The sequence below is a fragment of the Armigeres subalbatus genome, chromosome 2 (assembly GCF_024139115.2).
Source record: "Armigeres subalbatus isolate Guangzhou_Male chromosome 2, GZ_Asu_2, whole genome shotgun sequence".
NCBI classification, from domain to species: domain Eukaryota; kingdom Metazoa; phylum Arthropoda; class Insecta; order Diptera; family Culicidae; genus Armigeres; species Armigeres subalbatus.
This window is the reverse complement of record NC_085140.1, coordinates 124127052-124144795: the sequence shown is the minus strand read 5'-3', so window position 1 is coordinate 124144795 and position 17744 is coordinate 124127052. Positions and strand designations below refer to the sequence as shown.

Below are 17744 nucleotides of genomic sequence, written 5' to 3'. Positions count from 1 at the left end.
AGTGAAACTGTGCACCATGGTCCACCGGAAATAAGGAGGAATGGTCCTCCGGAAATTTAGGGGGTTTGGTGTCAGGCCCTGCAAGCCAGCCTTTAAAAAATCATAAGCAACGAACAATCAACAAGAGAGTACGGACCGGAACCATCGGCGAAGACCACTGCGACGAAAAGGGACTAGCGATTGGAAACTCGGTTCGTGGAACTGCAAATCTCTCAACTTCATCGGGAGCACACGCATACTCGCCGATGTGCTCAAGGACCGTGGATTCGGCATCGTAGCGCTGCAGGAGGTTTGTTGGAAGGGATCAATGGTGCGAACGTTTAGAGGTAATCATACCATCTACCAGAGCTGCGGCAACACACACGAGCTGGGAACAGCTTTCATAGTGATGGGCGATATGCAAAGGCGCGTGATCGGGTGGTGGCCGATCAATGAAAGAATGTGCAGGTTGAGGATCAAAGGCCGGTTCTTCAACTTCAGCATAATCAACGTCCATAGCCCACACTCCGGAAGCACTGATGATGATAAGGACGCATTCTACGCGCAGCTGGAACGTGAGTACGACAGCTGCCCAAGACACGACGTCAAAATCATCATAGGAGATTTGAACGCTCAGGTTGGCCAAGAGGAGGAGTTTAGACCGACTATTGGAAAGTTCAGCGCTCACCGGCTGACGAACGAAAACGGCATACGACTAATTGATTTCGCCGCCTCCAAGAATATGGCCATTCGTAGCACCTACTTCCAACACAGCCTCCCGTATCGGTACACCTGGAGATCACCACTGCAGACAGAATCACAAATCGACCACGTTCTGATTGATGGACGGCACTTCTCCGACATTATCGACGTCAGGACATATCGTGGCGCTAACATCGACTCTGACCACTATCTGGTGATGGTTAAACTGCGCCCAAAACTATCCGTCATCAACAATGTTCGGTACCGACGACCGCCGCGGTACGACCTAGAGCGACTGAAGCAACCTGATGTCGCCACTGCATACGCGCAGCATCTCGAGGCAGCGTTGCCGGAAGAGGGTGAGCTCGATGGGGCCCCTCTTGAGGACTGCTGGAGTACAGTTAAAGCAGCCATTAACGACGCAGCGGAGAACAACGTCGGGTATATGGGTCGAAGTCGACGGAACGATTGGTTCGACGAAGAGTGCAGACAGATTCTGGAGGAGAAGGACGCAGCGCGGGCGGTCGCGCTGCAGCAAGGTACCCGGCAGAACGTGGAACCTTATAGACGGAAGCGGAGACAGCAGACCCGCCTTTTTCAGGAGAAGAAACGCCGCCTGGAAGAAGCGGAGTGCGAGGAGATGGAACAGCTGTGCCGTTCTCAAGATACACGCAAGTTCTATCAGAAGCTCAACGCATTCCGGAAAGGCTTCGTGCCGCGAGCCGAAATGTGCCGGGATAAGGATGGGAGCATCTTGACGGACGAACGTGTGGTGATCGAAAGGTGGAAGCAGCACTACGAGGAACATCTGAATGGCGCTGAGAGTACAGGCAGTGAAAGTCAAGGCAGCGGAGGAGATGACTACGTCAGTTCAGCGGACGATGGAAGCCAACCAGCCCCCACCTTGAGGGAAGTTAAGGATGCCATTCAACAGCTAAAGATCAATAAAGCAGCTGGTAAGGATGGTATCGGAGCTGAGCTCATCAAGATGGGCCCGGAAAAGCTGGCCACTTGCCTGCACAAACTGATAGTCAGAATCTGGGAAACCGAACAGCTACCGGAGGAGTGGAAGGAAGGGGTTATATGCCCCATCTACAAGAAAGGCGACAAACTGGAGTGTGAGAACTTTCGAGCGATCACCATCCTTAATGCCGCCTACAAAGTGATATCCCAGATCATCTTCCGTCGTCTGTCACCATTAGTGAACGAGTTCGTGGGAAGTTATCAGGCTTCGTTGACGGCCGCTCGACAACGGACCAGATCTTTACTGTACGGCAAATCCTTCAAAAATGCCGTGAATACCAGGTCCCAACGCACCATCTGTTCGTTGATTTCAAGGCGGCATACGACAGTATAGACCGCGTAGAGCTATGGAAAATTATGGACGAGAACAGCTTCCCTGGGAAGCTTACCAGACTGATCAAAGCAACGGTGGATGGTGTGCAAAACTGTGTGAAGATTTCGGGCGAACACTCCAGTTCGTTCGAATCGCGCCGGGGACTAAGACAAGGTGATGGACTTTCGTGCCTGTTGTTTAACATTGCGCTAGAAGGTGTCATGCGGAGAGCCGGGTGTAACAGCCGGGGTACGATTTTCAATAGATCGCGGATGACATGGACATTGTCGGCCGAACATTTGCAAAGGTGGCAGAACTGTACACCCGCCTGAAACGTGAAGCAACAAAAGTTGGACTGGTGGTGAATGCGTCAAAGACAAAGTACATGCTTGTGGGCGGAACCGAGCGCGACAGGGCCCGCCTGGAAAGCAGTGTTACGATAGACGGGGATACCTTCGAGGTGGTCGAGGAATTCGTCTACCTCGGATCCTTGCTAACGGCTGACAACAACGTTAGTCGTGAAATACGAAGGCGCATCATCATCTGTGGAAGTCGGGCCTACTACGGGCTCCAGAAGAAACTGCGGTCGAAAAAGATTCGCCACCGCACCAAATGTGTCATGTACAAGACGTTAATAAGACCGGTAGTTCTCTACGGATATGAAACATGGACAATGCTCGAGGAGGACTTGCAAGCACTCGGAGTATTCGAGAGACGGGTGCTTAGGACCATCTTTGGCGGTGTGCAAGAAGACGGTGTGTGGCGGCGAAGAATGAACCATGAGCTCGCCCAACTCTACGGCGAACCCAGTATCCAGAAGGTAGCTAAAGCCGGAAGGGTACGATGGGCAGGACATGTTGCAAGAATGCCGGACAGCAACCCTGCAAAGATGGTGTTCGCTTCCGATCCGGCAGGTACGAGACGGCGTGGAGCGCAGGGAGCGAGATGGGCAGACCAGGTGCAGAACGATTTAACGAGCGTGGGGCGTATCCGAGGATGGAGAGATGCGGCCTCGAACCGTGCATTGTGGCGTCAAATTGTTGATTCAGTGTTATCTGTTTAGATGTTAACTAAATAAATGAAATGAAATGTGGCTTTTTGGGTAACAGTCCTGTGTTACAGTAGATTTGAATTATCAATTATGTCATTCAATTGGAACAGAATAAGAAAATATGGAAATACTTTGTAAAAATTGTAATGATATGAACATTTTGATATAAATAACTTCATAGCGGCAGATTCTCCGGTAAGCTATTTTCCCATTAAGAGAGCAATTATACCTAAAGCATATATTCGAATACACAACATAATAGTGAAGAAATAGCAGCTACCTTCTCGTCACTGCATTTTATAGATCAGATATTCAACAAATTTTTCAACCCTCATTTTGTTTATAAGCTACCATCTGAGGTAATCAGCGAAAAATATATCGATATCTGAATCCAGAAAAACAGAAGACAGAACATAATTTAATCCATATGAGCGGATCCGGGGCAGAACTAGGTGCGATCCAGCAATAACCGAAAACGACATTATACTCCAAGGGTTGAAAGGATTTGTTCAATATGGAGGCGCATGGTCGTTAAAATACCTCAATGAGGAATGGAACGGAACCCAAAAGAAATAACATTCGGGCTAGTATTTAGAATCAACGATCGTATTTAATTTTATTATGTTTTTTCAGTGTTCAATGTTATTTCCTCTTATTCTTTATTACATTTATCAAGAACTAGTCGACCCGGCAGACGTTGTCCTGCATAGTAGGCGAAAATACGCGTTCTGAGCTGCCCATGCGAAGTTTTCAAACGATTCTTAATTTTAGTTTTACACGATTTAATCAACTTCACTCGTGATTTTCGCTTAAGCAAATATTATATAAACCCGTCGGAAATGTCAATGAACATATTTGCTGAAGGAACGAAGAAAATCCATTCAGCCGTTTTCGAGTTATGCGGATACGAACACAGACCATTTCATTTTTATTATATAGAAAGATAGAGATAGATAAATAAATTTTGCATTTGCATAGCTAGTTCTCGGTTTTGCCTTTTTAAGTCCTATGGATTCTGAGGGAAAATCATCTTGTTAGTGGTATTAGAATTGCTGCTGCTTGTAAATGCAGAAACGGGATTTATCTAAATGTTATCACATGCTTATGAAAAAAATCTTCATGGAAACGATATTTACGTACTGTTAATTTGTTGAATATTATGCGAATTCACCGACTTGTAGAAATTCAATCTGTGTGCGATTTACTACATGCACTTAAGGGCCCGTATGAATAAAAAGTAGTAATCCACACTTTACTACAAAAATGATGTAGCATTTACTACTTTTGTAGCAAAATGGTATGAATAAAAGCACGTTTACTTTACTACAATTTTCGAACATACTACTTTTGTGGAACTTGTTTGACAGTTGGTATGAATAAAAGCAGTAAATACTACACATTATTTGTAGTCTGCTCAGGAGCTTGCTACAAAGTTATTTCATCGCCTGGATTTAAATTTGCCTAAATGGTAAAATGTGTTTACGAATTGAAATAATAATTGAAATTAAATTAAAAATACGATTAATGTTTTTTATCAATGTTTATACGATGGGGTCAGTTTTTACTAGTTTTTTTTTACGCCGGTCGTTATTATGCGACGAATTATTTTCGAAATTTTGAGACATACGCGGGTTTTTATTCGGATTTTTTTAAAGTTTTTTTTACGCGGTTGTTTAAAATGATCGTGAGAAACGGTACGTACCCCACGTAAAAACCGACTAAAGTGTATCGAGTTTTGGAAGTGGACGTAAATTGTTCGACGAAACATTTGTTAACTGATTCGAATCACGAGGACAAGTGGCGAACAGCAAATGCGATCTATACATCCGTGTAACAAAACAGCAGATTTCAAAAACCACGGTCAAAATGACTTCAACTATAATCGATTATTTGCGATTTTTACGTACCCTGACCAGGGTTGTAAATATTCGGCAGCACTGGATGAAGGTGATGTTTTTTTATATCATTTTTTTATTTTCTTCCTGCTTTGAAATCAACCTCACATTCCCAGAGAGGCAGAAAAGTAAACAACAGAACTCACATCACCCACAGCGCCGCGAAGATGAAATTTACCACAGCAAAATGTACACATTCACCCAGAAAATTGAAAAAATTCACCACGCGTTTAAATGGGCCACTCACAGTCATACGGTAAGGCGCGAACTGAGCAGCATGTCAGAGCGACTTGTGAGTGGCTGAAAGCGAAATTGAATAGTCGGTGTTGGAAACGATTTTTCGGCTGCACCCAGTCGCACTCACCACGGCGGCGATGAAGGCGATAGCAGATTTGACTGAGATCCATGTTTTTCACTGCATTGACTATGAAATATTTCTACCCTGACCCTGACTATATAATAAAAAATCGCGTAAAATAACTTTAAAAAAATCCGCTTGAAAACACAAAGATTCCAAATTTAAAATAGTTACGTAAAAATGAATTACGAATCAAAATTTCCCTCATGCTAGGCTTTTTTAGTTAATTTGAAATTGAACTTTCTATAAATATGGTAGGGAACAACTGCAACATGAACAGCAAAACATAAACAAATCAAATTTTGACAGATATAATTTGTAGCAAATATTACTCTTTTATTTTCGAAATTAGTATTTACTACTATGTTCGAAAAAGTTTATTATTCATATCAAAGCAACTTTACTACATGTGGAACTTACTATAAAGTAGTAACTACATATTGTAGATATTACTACTTTTAATTCATACGGACCAAAGTATTTAATTTAATGATGTACGGCATCTAGACTGAGAACCAAGGAACTATTTTTGAATAATTTTGTCAAATTCATCCAACTCTGCTAAAGGTGATTTCAATAAGTAACATATTTTGGCGAATGTTGTTTGAGGATTTCTTTCGTTTTTTTTTTTTTTCAAAATAAAACATTTGTTTTAATAGTCATTTGAATTACCGTTCCGTGTAATTATTCTTTATTCTAGAAAGGTGCTATCCAATGCTGAAGGAATGAAACATTTTACGCTCATCCTTCGATCAAACTGAACAAAATTACGCTACATAACAATTACAGCATATCTTCATGTCTACTACGTAGTTGTTCTATCATTAAAATTGTAAAGTCACCGTGCTCTATAAATTTAGGCAAACATTTGATTTGATTGTTATATAGTTAGAAGCGTTGATAACAAATGGCTGAAGACATTAACTGTTTTGATTTTTCTATGTTTACGTTTTACTATTTTAGAAAATTAGGAATCAACAGGAATAATAAATTAGTGAACAGTAAGCAGCGGACAATTTTTGCAATTTTTGAGAAACAAGTTAACATTGGCGAATAGTTATATTAATATTTTGTGCTTCAAGCTAATTTAAGGATGATAATTTAGAAAGAAAAATATAAAAATCTAAGAAGTGCGAAAATATATCACATAGCGCGAAATGGAACTTCTGACTCCAATGTAAAGGGTTAGAGACGTTCGATGTGAGAGATTTGTTTCCAGGATTGATAGGTTAAGATAATTTTAGCACAGTCTGTCATAGAGTTTTAATTCACTACTGATTCTATATTTGAGTTATTGTCGTTGATAACGTTAACGTTAAAAGTAGGATGATGTTAAAACTAAAGTTACATACCAAAAAACAAATAGGTTTTGTATGTTCGATTATAAATCGTTGGTAGATTACAGTCTAAACGGTACGGGTATGTCAGTAGATGGCGAAACGCACTGTTTCATCTGTCGGTGTTAATTTGAAGAAGACAGTCACGAACGAACATTATATTTTTGATTTCAACAAGTTGTTAATCTATCGATTCATAACTACGAGTGACAAATGCATCATTTCAAGTGCTTAGAATGTATTGAAGATTCATTGAACATTTGTCAATAATTTACTATAACAATATAACATCAATGACACTCAAGTTTGAGCTTTTTTCGCTTGACTAATCACAATGACGAACAGTGAGGTTTTCCTGTTCAAAAACGAGCAATATATTTTTAAGCTTGATACACGTACCATGCTTCTTAATTTTAATTTTATACCTAAATGATAACATCTCAAAATGTATGTAATTTACAGAAAATATTGACTTTTTACACAATAAATGCCACAAAGGTTAGTTGGATGACGGGCGGCTTATCTCCGGTCCTGGAGGTTCTCGGATGGTGAACATCAAATTTGCGGATAGAACTGGTACGATGTAGACGACGTTGGATTCAGCAGAGCGTGCCGTTGGCGTTGTTTCCGCTGTTCGGTCATCTGAAAATTTAAGAACATGATGAAACAGGCCAGATTGGAACTTTGAAGGATGTGCTATAATTGGAATCGTTAGGAATTTTATTTGAAGTTGGCGTCTACTTACCTTATTTTCAAGTTCCATTATTTGAGCAGTCAATTCCCGCACGGCTATGTGGTTGGTTTCCAGTAAATTCTTGAGACTTCTCAGTTCTATTTGTTCCCCATCTCCATCAACAGCTGCCAACGACATGGCGCGCAACCTGGGGAACCAATCTTGGATGTTTGCCTGTAAGAACGTTTTGAATCTTGCTTAATGGTGTTTTTCTACGAGGATAACTGTTCAGTTCATATCAGTTTACCTTCACCATCGCATGCACGTAACTCTCCGGACCGGTAAACTCCGTCGGATCCTTAACCTTGACCAACACAATGAAGTACAGATAGTGCCACATGTTGTGCTCGTGCTTAATGTGCTCCTCGAAGCTGACCGTTTTATTATCGAATGCGGACCGGTTCAGTCCACATACGAAGCAGGTGTTCTTCAGAATCAGTTCCTTCTGCTGCTTTTCACTTCTCAAATCGGCAAACGTATCGATGATGACACCGAAGATCAAATTCAACACAATAATGATGACGATGAAGAAGAACAGCAAATCGTAGATCACTCGCGGCACAAAGAGCGTTTCCTTTCGGCTTGGCGCCCGGAGAATGTCACCGATACCGCCACCGTTCCGTAGGCCCTGGTTGAGCGTCGTAATGATGCACATAACCATGGAATCGCAGCCTCGTTCCTTCATGTCTTCCCCATCGCGATCGGCCTCATCGGGCTGGGGCTGGGTACAGTAAGGTTTACTGCCTTCGACCAAAGCGTCTGGAAGCATGTGACTTCGTTCCGTAGCGGCACAACCCGTAACCTCGGTATCGGGTGCTACGTACTCTTCGTCCACTGGAACGAGGAAATCATCTCGGAAGAACATGTACCCGATGATGGAGAACATGTACACGAGGATGAGGGCAAGAACGGCTGTCAATATGATAGAACGACCGTTGCGAGTAACGGACCGTATTACGTTCAGTAAAGTTTCCTCTCTGTAGACAACGTCGAAAAGCTGTTTGCGCAAAAAATGAAAATAAAATTTATGTTGAGAATAATCACTTCCTTACTTGTCGGTAGAACTCGGAATATCAAAGAAATTATACTTCAACGACTCACCAGTATCGAGAAGAAGAACGGATGCAGAAGTACGCCAAAAACGCAGAACGACAAATAACCGAAGTGGTACAGCAGTTCTGCATCGGTGATGATCGACAAAAGGTTCTTCTCCAGTGTGCCATAATTGCCCATCAAACTGATGATGTGCACTCCCTTCATGATAACCGTTATGCACCCAAGCAGCCACACAGTCGGTTCCGGTCCACAAGAGAAGATCAGCCGCAGTATAAGCGCTACCACGAACGTTCGTATGCCCGATTGTCGTGGCAGCGTTATGACTATGACCAACGAAACAAGTGTTACGATCCAAATGAGCGACGATAGATGGAAGCTTAATTCTGAAAATTATAAAAAATATATTTTTTAAACCAGAACTATATGTCGAATCATGAACTTCCTACCAGGCACACTATTATCGAACGGATAGAAGAACGCCACGATCAAGTTCATCAGCACGGCCAAATTGAACAGAATATTGCTCCAAAGGGACATGTAGCTGCTGACCCAAAATAGGGCCGGTTGCCCTCGGAGTTTCTTCTGCCACTTCATTTCGTTGAACATCACCTCATGGCGATCGAAGAAGTCGGCCACCTTGCTGCCCTGATCATCCCGCTCGGCTGTGTTCAGAACTCGAACCTTCGTATCCTTGGTAAGATACTCGCAAATCTCCGGAATGGGAAACACGATTTGCTCCAGCGTGCGATCGTGCCGAACAATTTCGATCTGAGCCGTGTGCGTCTGGTAGAACAGTAGGGCTTGGTTCATTTTCGCATTGGCTTTGCTAGGGCTCACCGGCAATGGCGGTGGCACAAGGATGCCACTGCGATTTTCATTATTTGTGGTTGTGGCGTTGAAGGTGTCGGTTTTCAGCAGATTGGCCAACTCTTTGTTGTGTTGGGCAAGCTGGTGACACAGGATGTAAATGTTGTGGCCGACTTCTTTCGGAGATACTCCCACGTCATCATCATCGTTCTGATCATCTGCCAGATCATGCTTCATACTGTAGTTATCGTCCCCATTGCCATCTCCTTGATTGAGCAGCAGCAAGATATTCTCATCCTGGTGGTACGCTCGGCATGCCACATCCACCAGCTGTTTTGGGTTCATGTTGGCCAAAATACGCTCTGCGTTTTCGCTATCGCCTCGCGACTCCATGATTGCGAGTAACAGCTTGGAGGCATTGTTCTTGAGCTCGAGGACGAGATCCATGCGATTCTTGCCCAACGGATTGATGTCGTTCAGAATCAGTGCGGTTATGATATCCAATCCGTTGGACTCGTGCGTGGCAATGCAGTTCTGGTTGTCATGGCAAGGACCTTGGCAATATTCCGTGAGGGTTTCCAAAGTTTGATTGATAAGGGATACGTTGTTCTCGTTTATGTACAGACCCAGAAGACCCAAACCTCCGGTAGTGGATCCACAGATGCAATCGAGGAACATTAGAGTTTCCGATACGAGATTGTAATTTGTTTTGTTATTTTGATTCCGCAGCAAGTTCTGCAGTTCTGGATTGTGGTTCTCACAAAGAAGCTGCAGAAACCGAAGAATCGGTTGCATCACCAGAACCTTGTTGGATAGTTTGTTGTTCTCATCTTTATCTTTATGCTTTTCTAACTTCTCAGCTAGAATGTCTTCCAGAGCAGAGGTTCCTATGCTCATCAGTGCATTGTCATCTCCGTTCTCCGAAGCCGTTCCATCTGAAGCTGCCGCCAAATTCCTGGCATTGATATAGGATTGCTGAGTGACCAACGCCGCGTTCTGTAATTCTTCCTTAAACTCATCCGTTATCACAATTCCATTCACCTTATTCACATTCTTCCGTTGAATCTTATCGAAATCCTTCCCTTCAGATTTACTCTCATTCGCTTTACTGGCGGCCATATCCGACGTATTCACCGTAACCGTGGATTTGATTTCTTGTTGGGCATCCTTCATCTTATCGAAAAACACTTTGAAGAAGGATTGACTCAAATCGTTGCTTAAAAACTTATTATACATTCCCTTTTGAATGATGGGATTACCACCTTCCAACAGTGCTATTCCGAGTTCGATCGCTTCCACGAATATGGACGGCGAGTTGATCGATTTGATCACCAGTTCAATCACAAGATCACTGGCTCCCTCTTTGTCCAAATCATTCTGAACCTCGTGCAACGTCCGTCCAGCTCGAATTAGATACTTCGCTCCCGGTCCGTGACTAATCGACGCCAGGGGAAGGCCAGCCGGTCCCGGATGCTGTTCGACTCCCTTGACAATTTCGCCGGCCAGTGCGGGCAACGCTGGCTGTACAAACTCATGTCCAAAGTATCGTTTAAGCAAGATTGTCCGCAAGTGATCTCCTTTATCACCGTATTCACAATCGATTGTCATCATTTCCTTCAACGTTTTCAGTATCTTGACGCACAGTTTTTCTTCTTTCTCTTCTAATAATTTCTCCGTATGCTTGATTAAATGCCTGATGAAGTCTCCGGTTTCACACTTTTTCCTCGATTCCGTGTTGACCGGGAACAGTAGTTCCGACTTGTACAGAATATCCACCAGCAGAGACTGTTCCGCTTCCACCAGCGGTTTCAACTTATCCTCCAGCAGCGAAACAATGTCCTGCAGCCCCTCGATTATGCTTCGATCCATGCGCATGATCTGCGACTGCGATCGCTCCATCTTGGTCTGCTTGGTGACCAGGAGCCACTTGCTGGTTTGGCGCGACAGCAGCGCAGTCTTGTTGAACATTTTCACCACCTGATTCTCCAGGTCGATCGGAATGGCAATTCCGCGTGGTTTGGCCTTTTCCGAGAGAGTGCGGATGCAGTTCTCCACGTTGAACCGCTGCGAGGGGGACAGCCATTTGCACTGCGTTAGTTTGAACGAGGATTGTAGGATTTTTACGAATATTAGTTGCCGCTTCTGGAATAGAAATTTAACACATTTTGTGAGTGGACTAATACTTGTTATTGAATTCTCTATCTAATTTAGAATACTTTTAATTCTTAGAGCGATATCGATTGCATGATGAAACAAATAAAAATGATAAAATATGGAAAGTTTAATTTAATTTTAACTACGCTTTTTCATGAAGTTTTATTCCGATCTATTTTTGCAGTTAGCAATTTAAAGTTGTCATGATCAGTTTATGTTTCTCTATTGATATGGCACCCAAAAACTAGTATTTTAGTATTCATTAAATACTTCCACAGTTATTAACAGTTTTTAAATTATGTTACCATTTATGCATCCGTATATCATGCGACTAGAACAAACATTTTATGTCCAGAGAAGTAAAATTCTGTAACCAGACTCAAACCCAGCATAGTCAGCTTTGTAGCCAGATCGTTGAGCAACAGGTGGTCTCAGATTGTCTATGATTGCAGTAACATATTTTAGCGAACGAGGTGCTTCAACAATCTACTCCAAATCTCTGAATAAATCATGATATGAATTTTTTTATATCTTAAACGAATGCGGAGGGGATGGTCATGATTGTTTATAACCCAACCGGGCTTACAGCGGGAAAGGACCGTCAATAGCATGTTTTTTTTTATAGATTTAAATATAAACTTTCTGCTTGCAATAAGCGCTACACTTTTGATTAGCGATACATCATCTCGTAAGACGAGCAATCGAAAATTTATAACCAAGCAAAATCTTGCCTGTGATAGGAAAAGCTTTTTAAGCATCGGTTGTTTGACTTCATTCAAACTGCTCTGCCGCAGCAATCGTCTCATCTGATATCTTTTTCCAGCTAACAATCGCTGGATCACGTCATTTGCAATCGTCGGACTTCGTACCAACGTTGGCTGTCAATTTGTATTTTTTTTTCAATAACATTATTAAATTATAATACCACAAACAAAACTGACTCACCTGTAGTGCCGTACTTTGATCCGAAAATTGGCTGTTGAAAAAGGTTGTCAGGATGTTCATGATTTCGTTGCAGACATAGTTCTCCAGTTGTCGGTTCGTATAGCTTCCTCCTTTCACCACATTAGCGATATCGATCAGAAAAGACTTCTCGAACAAACACCACATGTGATTGGAAGAGTAAATCTCCTTCACCTCAACTTCCGTATCGATGTAACAATGGCACAGAAAATCAACGTACGCAACCTTAACCTCCGGGATGCAGTCCGAATGCGATATCATTGCCACGATGTCATCCAATGCCAGCAAACTGTTGCACTTGATCTCCGTGTAAACATTTTTGCCCATCGTACAGCAGGCGAGCAGTTTTACCAGTTCGATGTGATACATCAGAGGACTAGAATCGGTCAGCTCGCCACTGCTGTAGCTTCGCATCAGCTCCACAAAGTAGTTGAACGAGGACTTGTCGTTGTAAAATACCAACACATCCTCGCCGGCATTGACCAGCTCCTGCATGACCATGTCCTGGCACTTGCGAATGAACTGGTTCTCCGCCTTGATGATAGTCTGCAGGAACTTGAGATACTCTACATGGCGACCGTGAATTTCTATGCAGTGCACGAAATGTTGTACGACCTTATCGCTAACTTCGTTGCACAGGTTGAGATTGTCCTTGAAGATGGCGCAAACGGTTTCCGCTTCCAGGATCTGTAATAGCATAGAAAAATATTTTGCATGTTTGTAGAAAATGCCTTCTAGAAGTACTTACTCCAGGGTTGAGGAACAAATCTAACTGCTTATGCAAGAGAATTTGATTCTGCTGATTTCCCAAGCAAAAGTTTTGTAGGAATTCATGAGCCAAGCGCATTAGTTCGTTCATTCGGTAATCATCTTTTTCGTCGTAGGGGATTTGCAGTAGATCCAAGACAACAGTATGAACTCCCACATTGCGCAGTAACCGCTGTTCGTGTTTTCTAGGTTTTACAACTTCGCCAGGTCCTGCTTAAAAATGATGCGGTTGAATATAATTTCAATGAACAAATCCATCAATAGATACCTGTTGTGATACACAATTTGTTCATCCTAATCAAAATCTGTTGAATTTTCTTATATTCAGCCGCTTGCTCCGGATTCAGCTCGGGACCTTGATCGAAATTCAACTGAGATTCCTGCTTTACCAACTCGGGTTTCGTTTTGACACTTGCCGACGTGGTATCCTTTTCTGGCTTCTGGCCGTCTCCGCCCTCTCCTCCTTCGCCAGCTTGCTGCAACTCATCGGATTGTTTCGATTTGTACACCCACAACTCTGACTTCTCGACGCTCTGTCGCAGTACGTCGAGATCCGATTTGATCTGCTTGTACGATTCCACATCACTGTCCGAGACTAGTAACTGCACTTGTCGAAAAGCATGCAACACCTCCTGCCGTTGACTGAAGTGGCGGAAAAGTAGGTGCAGAGCACCGGACACCAGCGCAGGATATTCGTGCATGATCAAATGCAGCAGTACCCGCAGGAAAGTTCTGCCACCTTGGCCGTCCAAATCTAGTGGATTGTAGGTGTCTTCATTGCAACCGAAGATGCCTTCCGCTTGCACACCGATCGACTCCAGATCAATATTCTTTTGGCGAAGGTTTATGTTTTCGGCTGTTGCAGCTGTCGGCTTGTTATCCGTCTTAACTTCTGGTTTCGCTTCCGGTGTAACAACCGTCGCAGGCTGGTCCGAAACATTTGACTCCTCTGCGGATGATTCCACGATCGTTTGAACAGTTGACGTCGACAGCACTGACGTTGTGTCCGATATTGTATCTGTGAGTGTAGCTTCGGTAGTTGGCGTAGTGATTGATGGTATCACAGGAACAATGGGTTGTGCTACCGGAGTGGTCGCCTGAGACTGCTGGCTATTCGCGATCTGTTCATTCTCATCGAACTCTCGTTTGAAAATCGATAGCAAACAACTTATCCGATAATCCAGACGAACGTCCAAGATGAATTGCAGGATTTCGATAATCTTCAGTTTGGTGTCCATCACCAACGGATATTCTTTCATGTACTGTGAAACGGACTTACGGTGCTGGATGTTGGGGGACACCAACGCGGTTGAGATCGGACCCAGGGTCAGTGAAGTCATGACGGCTCCCATGTCGCCGATCCTTCGCAGCACACCACCCTCAGCTGGGGAAAGAATATTGGACAGTATTCAATTAGAGAGTACTCAGTACAAAGACTTCGATAGGATCAGGTGCTTAAAACAGTGTTTAAGAAAAAATGATAGCAATAAGAGGTTCACTTTGAAAGTTCATTTGTTCAGGATCATAACTCTTTTCACGGATATGGATCGGTACTCCCAGTTGGCTTACCTTCCGGTGGAGGTGCCTGACATCGTTTCATCAATGTGTGAAGTATCATTCGACGGTTTTCTAATTGTTGTGCGCGATGGTGATGAGTGTGTGGTGTGTTTAAATGTGGCGATGCAAGCATGAGCATGAAACCGATTAAGATGATTAGTAATCACTTCGAGTAATATTTAGTTCAGAATTGGCCTACATAGAGAAATAGACATGCCACTGCTGTAAGGACAATAACTGTGAGAATTGTAAATAGAAAATCTAACCGAAAGAAGTGACTACTTGGTACGACAACGACATTTAAAGGGTCCACATAGTTGGAAAATTTCACGGCGACATAACTAAATGGAATACCAATTTCAAGTCAGATCCATGGGACAAAAAACGTTTGTTTTTAAATATCTACACATGGCTGCGTGTTTGTGGGTGCAAATATGCTCTTGTATCACCGCAAGTACACAATCCTGTCATTGTTAGATCACCTTAACCCACAGTGTATCTCGACATCCAAATGTCAGTTATCCTATGTCTAAAGGCTCACATTATATTATGACTCACGCAATTGGAAAACCAATGTCGTGGCATTAAATAGCTATAAAAATCAAAACGGTGAATAGTAAAACTTTTACTTAAGAATTAGGCACTAGGGTTAAGGCATATCAAACCAATAAAAGCAAAACCAATCTGCTAAAGTTCCTCCCCATCGAAACCCATCAAAGCTTTCGTTTGGACACGGATGAGTTATAGCAAGACTTCAATCAAAATTCCTCTCAACAGACCCTTAGACGCCTGTCAATAAAAAACCTATTATCCTGCATTTCAATGCATAATCATCCAAAACGTTCTTGAGTCGTTAGAAGTCGTTCGGAAAATATAGGTTCTTTTCAAATGTTGGTCCACATTAATGTTAGATTACTTCCTAAACAAATTTTTATACGTCCAAAATGTGTCGTTGGTTGATGATAGGCTGCTGAACCTATATTTGGCGCTATATGCATAAAACACGCTGATAAATTTTCACACAATATGGACATGGAAAAAGTTTTTGTTAGAAAGACTTTTTTTCCTTAAATATGTCACAGGAACATTATTCCCAGAAAAGTTAAATAATTGAAATACCTATCTGCAGAAAAAATTTCATCGATTTCTGAGATGAGGTTTTTTTGTAATATCGATTTTAATTTTTAAAACTAATTTTTTTCAGTGTAGAAATCAGTTTTTTTATTTTTTGGATATTTTTCCAAAAAACTTCAGAGAATTTCACGACAGTCCGCCATACAACACTTTTTTGTAGGTCTTGTCATTTTAGAGTTACATCGATTTTTAAAAAATCAATGAAAAAAAATTAGGCCCTCATCAAATGTTGCTCTTGACAATTTTTGAAAAACTAAGTATGCAGAGTGGCTTAGATATACCATATCTTTATGCCCACCAAGTTTCATTCGATTCTGAGATGGTGCTGCCAACCGCTGGTCGAGTTGGCGCGAAATTCGTCTATTACGGTTTATTTTATAATACTTGAAGGTGACAAATGTTTTAGAGGATTAGTGTATGTTCCATTCCTGAATCTTTTGTGTTTGGGCCTGAAGATGGACAACAAAAATAATAAGAGTGATTCCCAAACACAGACTCTATATCACTAGTGCCACTTAGCACAAATTAATTCAAGGTGCCCAAATAAGATCGGTACCCTACACCAATTGGAGCTATGAATACAACTGCTTGGCTGTTGTAGACAAAAAAAACCTTCAATGAAACCTTGTCATATCTCGCAATAAACAAACACATTGGACGCTTCTCTCGGGGCACAGAGAGATAGTCAGTTATTTTAATTTGTTGAATGTGTTGTTAACTGTTTATTTTTGTATATTTGTAAAAATGTTATGTTATAGCTCTGATCATTCTGCTCAGTTCAAAGATATCAAATGATTATTTTAGAAAAAATTGACATGCCCCGAAGTGTATATTCTAGAATTTACGAAACTTTTTGATGTTAAATCGCAAGGCCTATGTAGTAAAGTCCAGTAAAGTTCATGTCTTCCGTCAAAAATCTTCCCAATAGATCCTTAGATGCTTGTCAAGATATTTGATACCAGTCTTGCAGCATTCCATCATAACGAAGGCCATCCAAAACTTTCTTGAGTTCAGGTCGTCAGATCTACTATCATGTAGAAGCGTTAAATGTGTTTCACACCAAGCTCAGATAATTTTGCTCAGTTCAAAAATATCAAATGGTTTATGCGTATATCTTATGTAAATTTCTACACTTTGGCTTTTCTCATAGTGATGTTCTGGAGTCACAAAACGTTCTTAAATTTTAGGTCATAAGAACTACTCAGTAACAATCTCCAAAATGCTTTCGGCATGAACATGAGCATTATGACTGAACAATTCGTAGTTGCTACTCCGAGAAAGAAGCGTTCTATGCGCAGCTTAAGCAGACATACGATGGATGCCCACTACGGGACGTCAATGTCGTCATCGGCGACATAAACGCTCAGGTAGGAAGGGAGGAAATGTATAGAAATGTATAGGCGCAAAGTCTTTTGAAGATGGCTGGAGAGATATTCGATCCGCCATTGGAAGCACCGCAGCAGCTGCACTAAGCACGGTATCCCCGGATCAGAGAAACATCTGCATGCAAGAATGCATCTGCAACACCACAGAGGGCGAACGAGGCACGATATAAACGGGCGCGGAACAGACAAAACTCGATTTTCCGGAGGAAAAAGCGCCAGCAGGAAGATCGAGACCGTGAAGAGACGGAGCAACTGTACCGCGCTAATAACACACGAAAGTTCTATGAGAAGATAAACCGTTCACGTAAGGGCCACGTGCCAAAGACTGATATGTGTAAGGACATAAACAGGAACCTTCTTACGAACGAGCGTGAGGTGATCCAAAGGTGGCGGCAGCACTACGAAGAACACCTGAATGGCGATGGGGCAGACAAATATGGCGGTATGGTGATGGACCTGGGAGAACGCGCGCAGGACATAATTTTACCGGCTCCGGATCTCCAGGAAATCCAGGAGGGGATTGGCCGGC

General features: G+C 42.4%; 1 protein-coding gene across 11 annotated transcripts in view; it reads right to left on the bottom strand.

Annotated features, from left to right (window-relative positions):
- Positions 1 to 6577: 6577 nt before the first annotated feature.
- Positions 6578 to 17744, bottom strand: part of LOC134210786 (inositol 1,4,5-trisphosphate receptor) — a 115894-nt gene continuing 104727 nt past the window's right edge. For 10 of the 11 annotated variants that reach the window (XM_062687055.1, XM_062687057.1, XM_062687046.1 and 7 more), the window contains 8 exons: positions 13408 to 14523; positions 13120 to 13352; positions 12354 to 13058; positions 8894 to 11396; positions 8493 to 8830; positions 7639 to 8388; positions 7404 to 7565; positions 6578 to 7300 (listed from right to left, as the gene is read on the bottom strand). In XM_062687055.1, the coding sequence (XP_062543039.1) occupies positions 7214 to 7300; positions 7404 to 7565; positions 7639 to 8388; positions 8493 to 8830; positions 8894 to 11396; positions 12354 to 13058; positions 13120 to 13352; positions 13408 to 14523 (5894 nt within the window). In that variant the 3' untranslated portion in view covers positions 6578 to 7213. The remainder of the gene's footprint in view (positions 7301 to 7403; positions 7566 to 7638; positions 8389 to 8492; positions 8831 to 8893; positions 11397 to 12353; positions 13059 to 13119; positions 13353 to 13407; positions 14524 to 17744) is intronic. The other variant, XM_062687056.1, reaches the window with a different exon arrangement.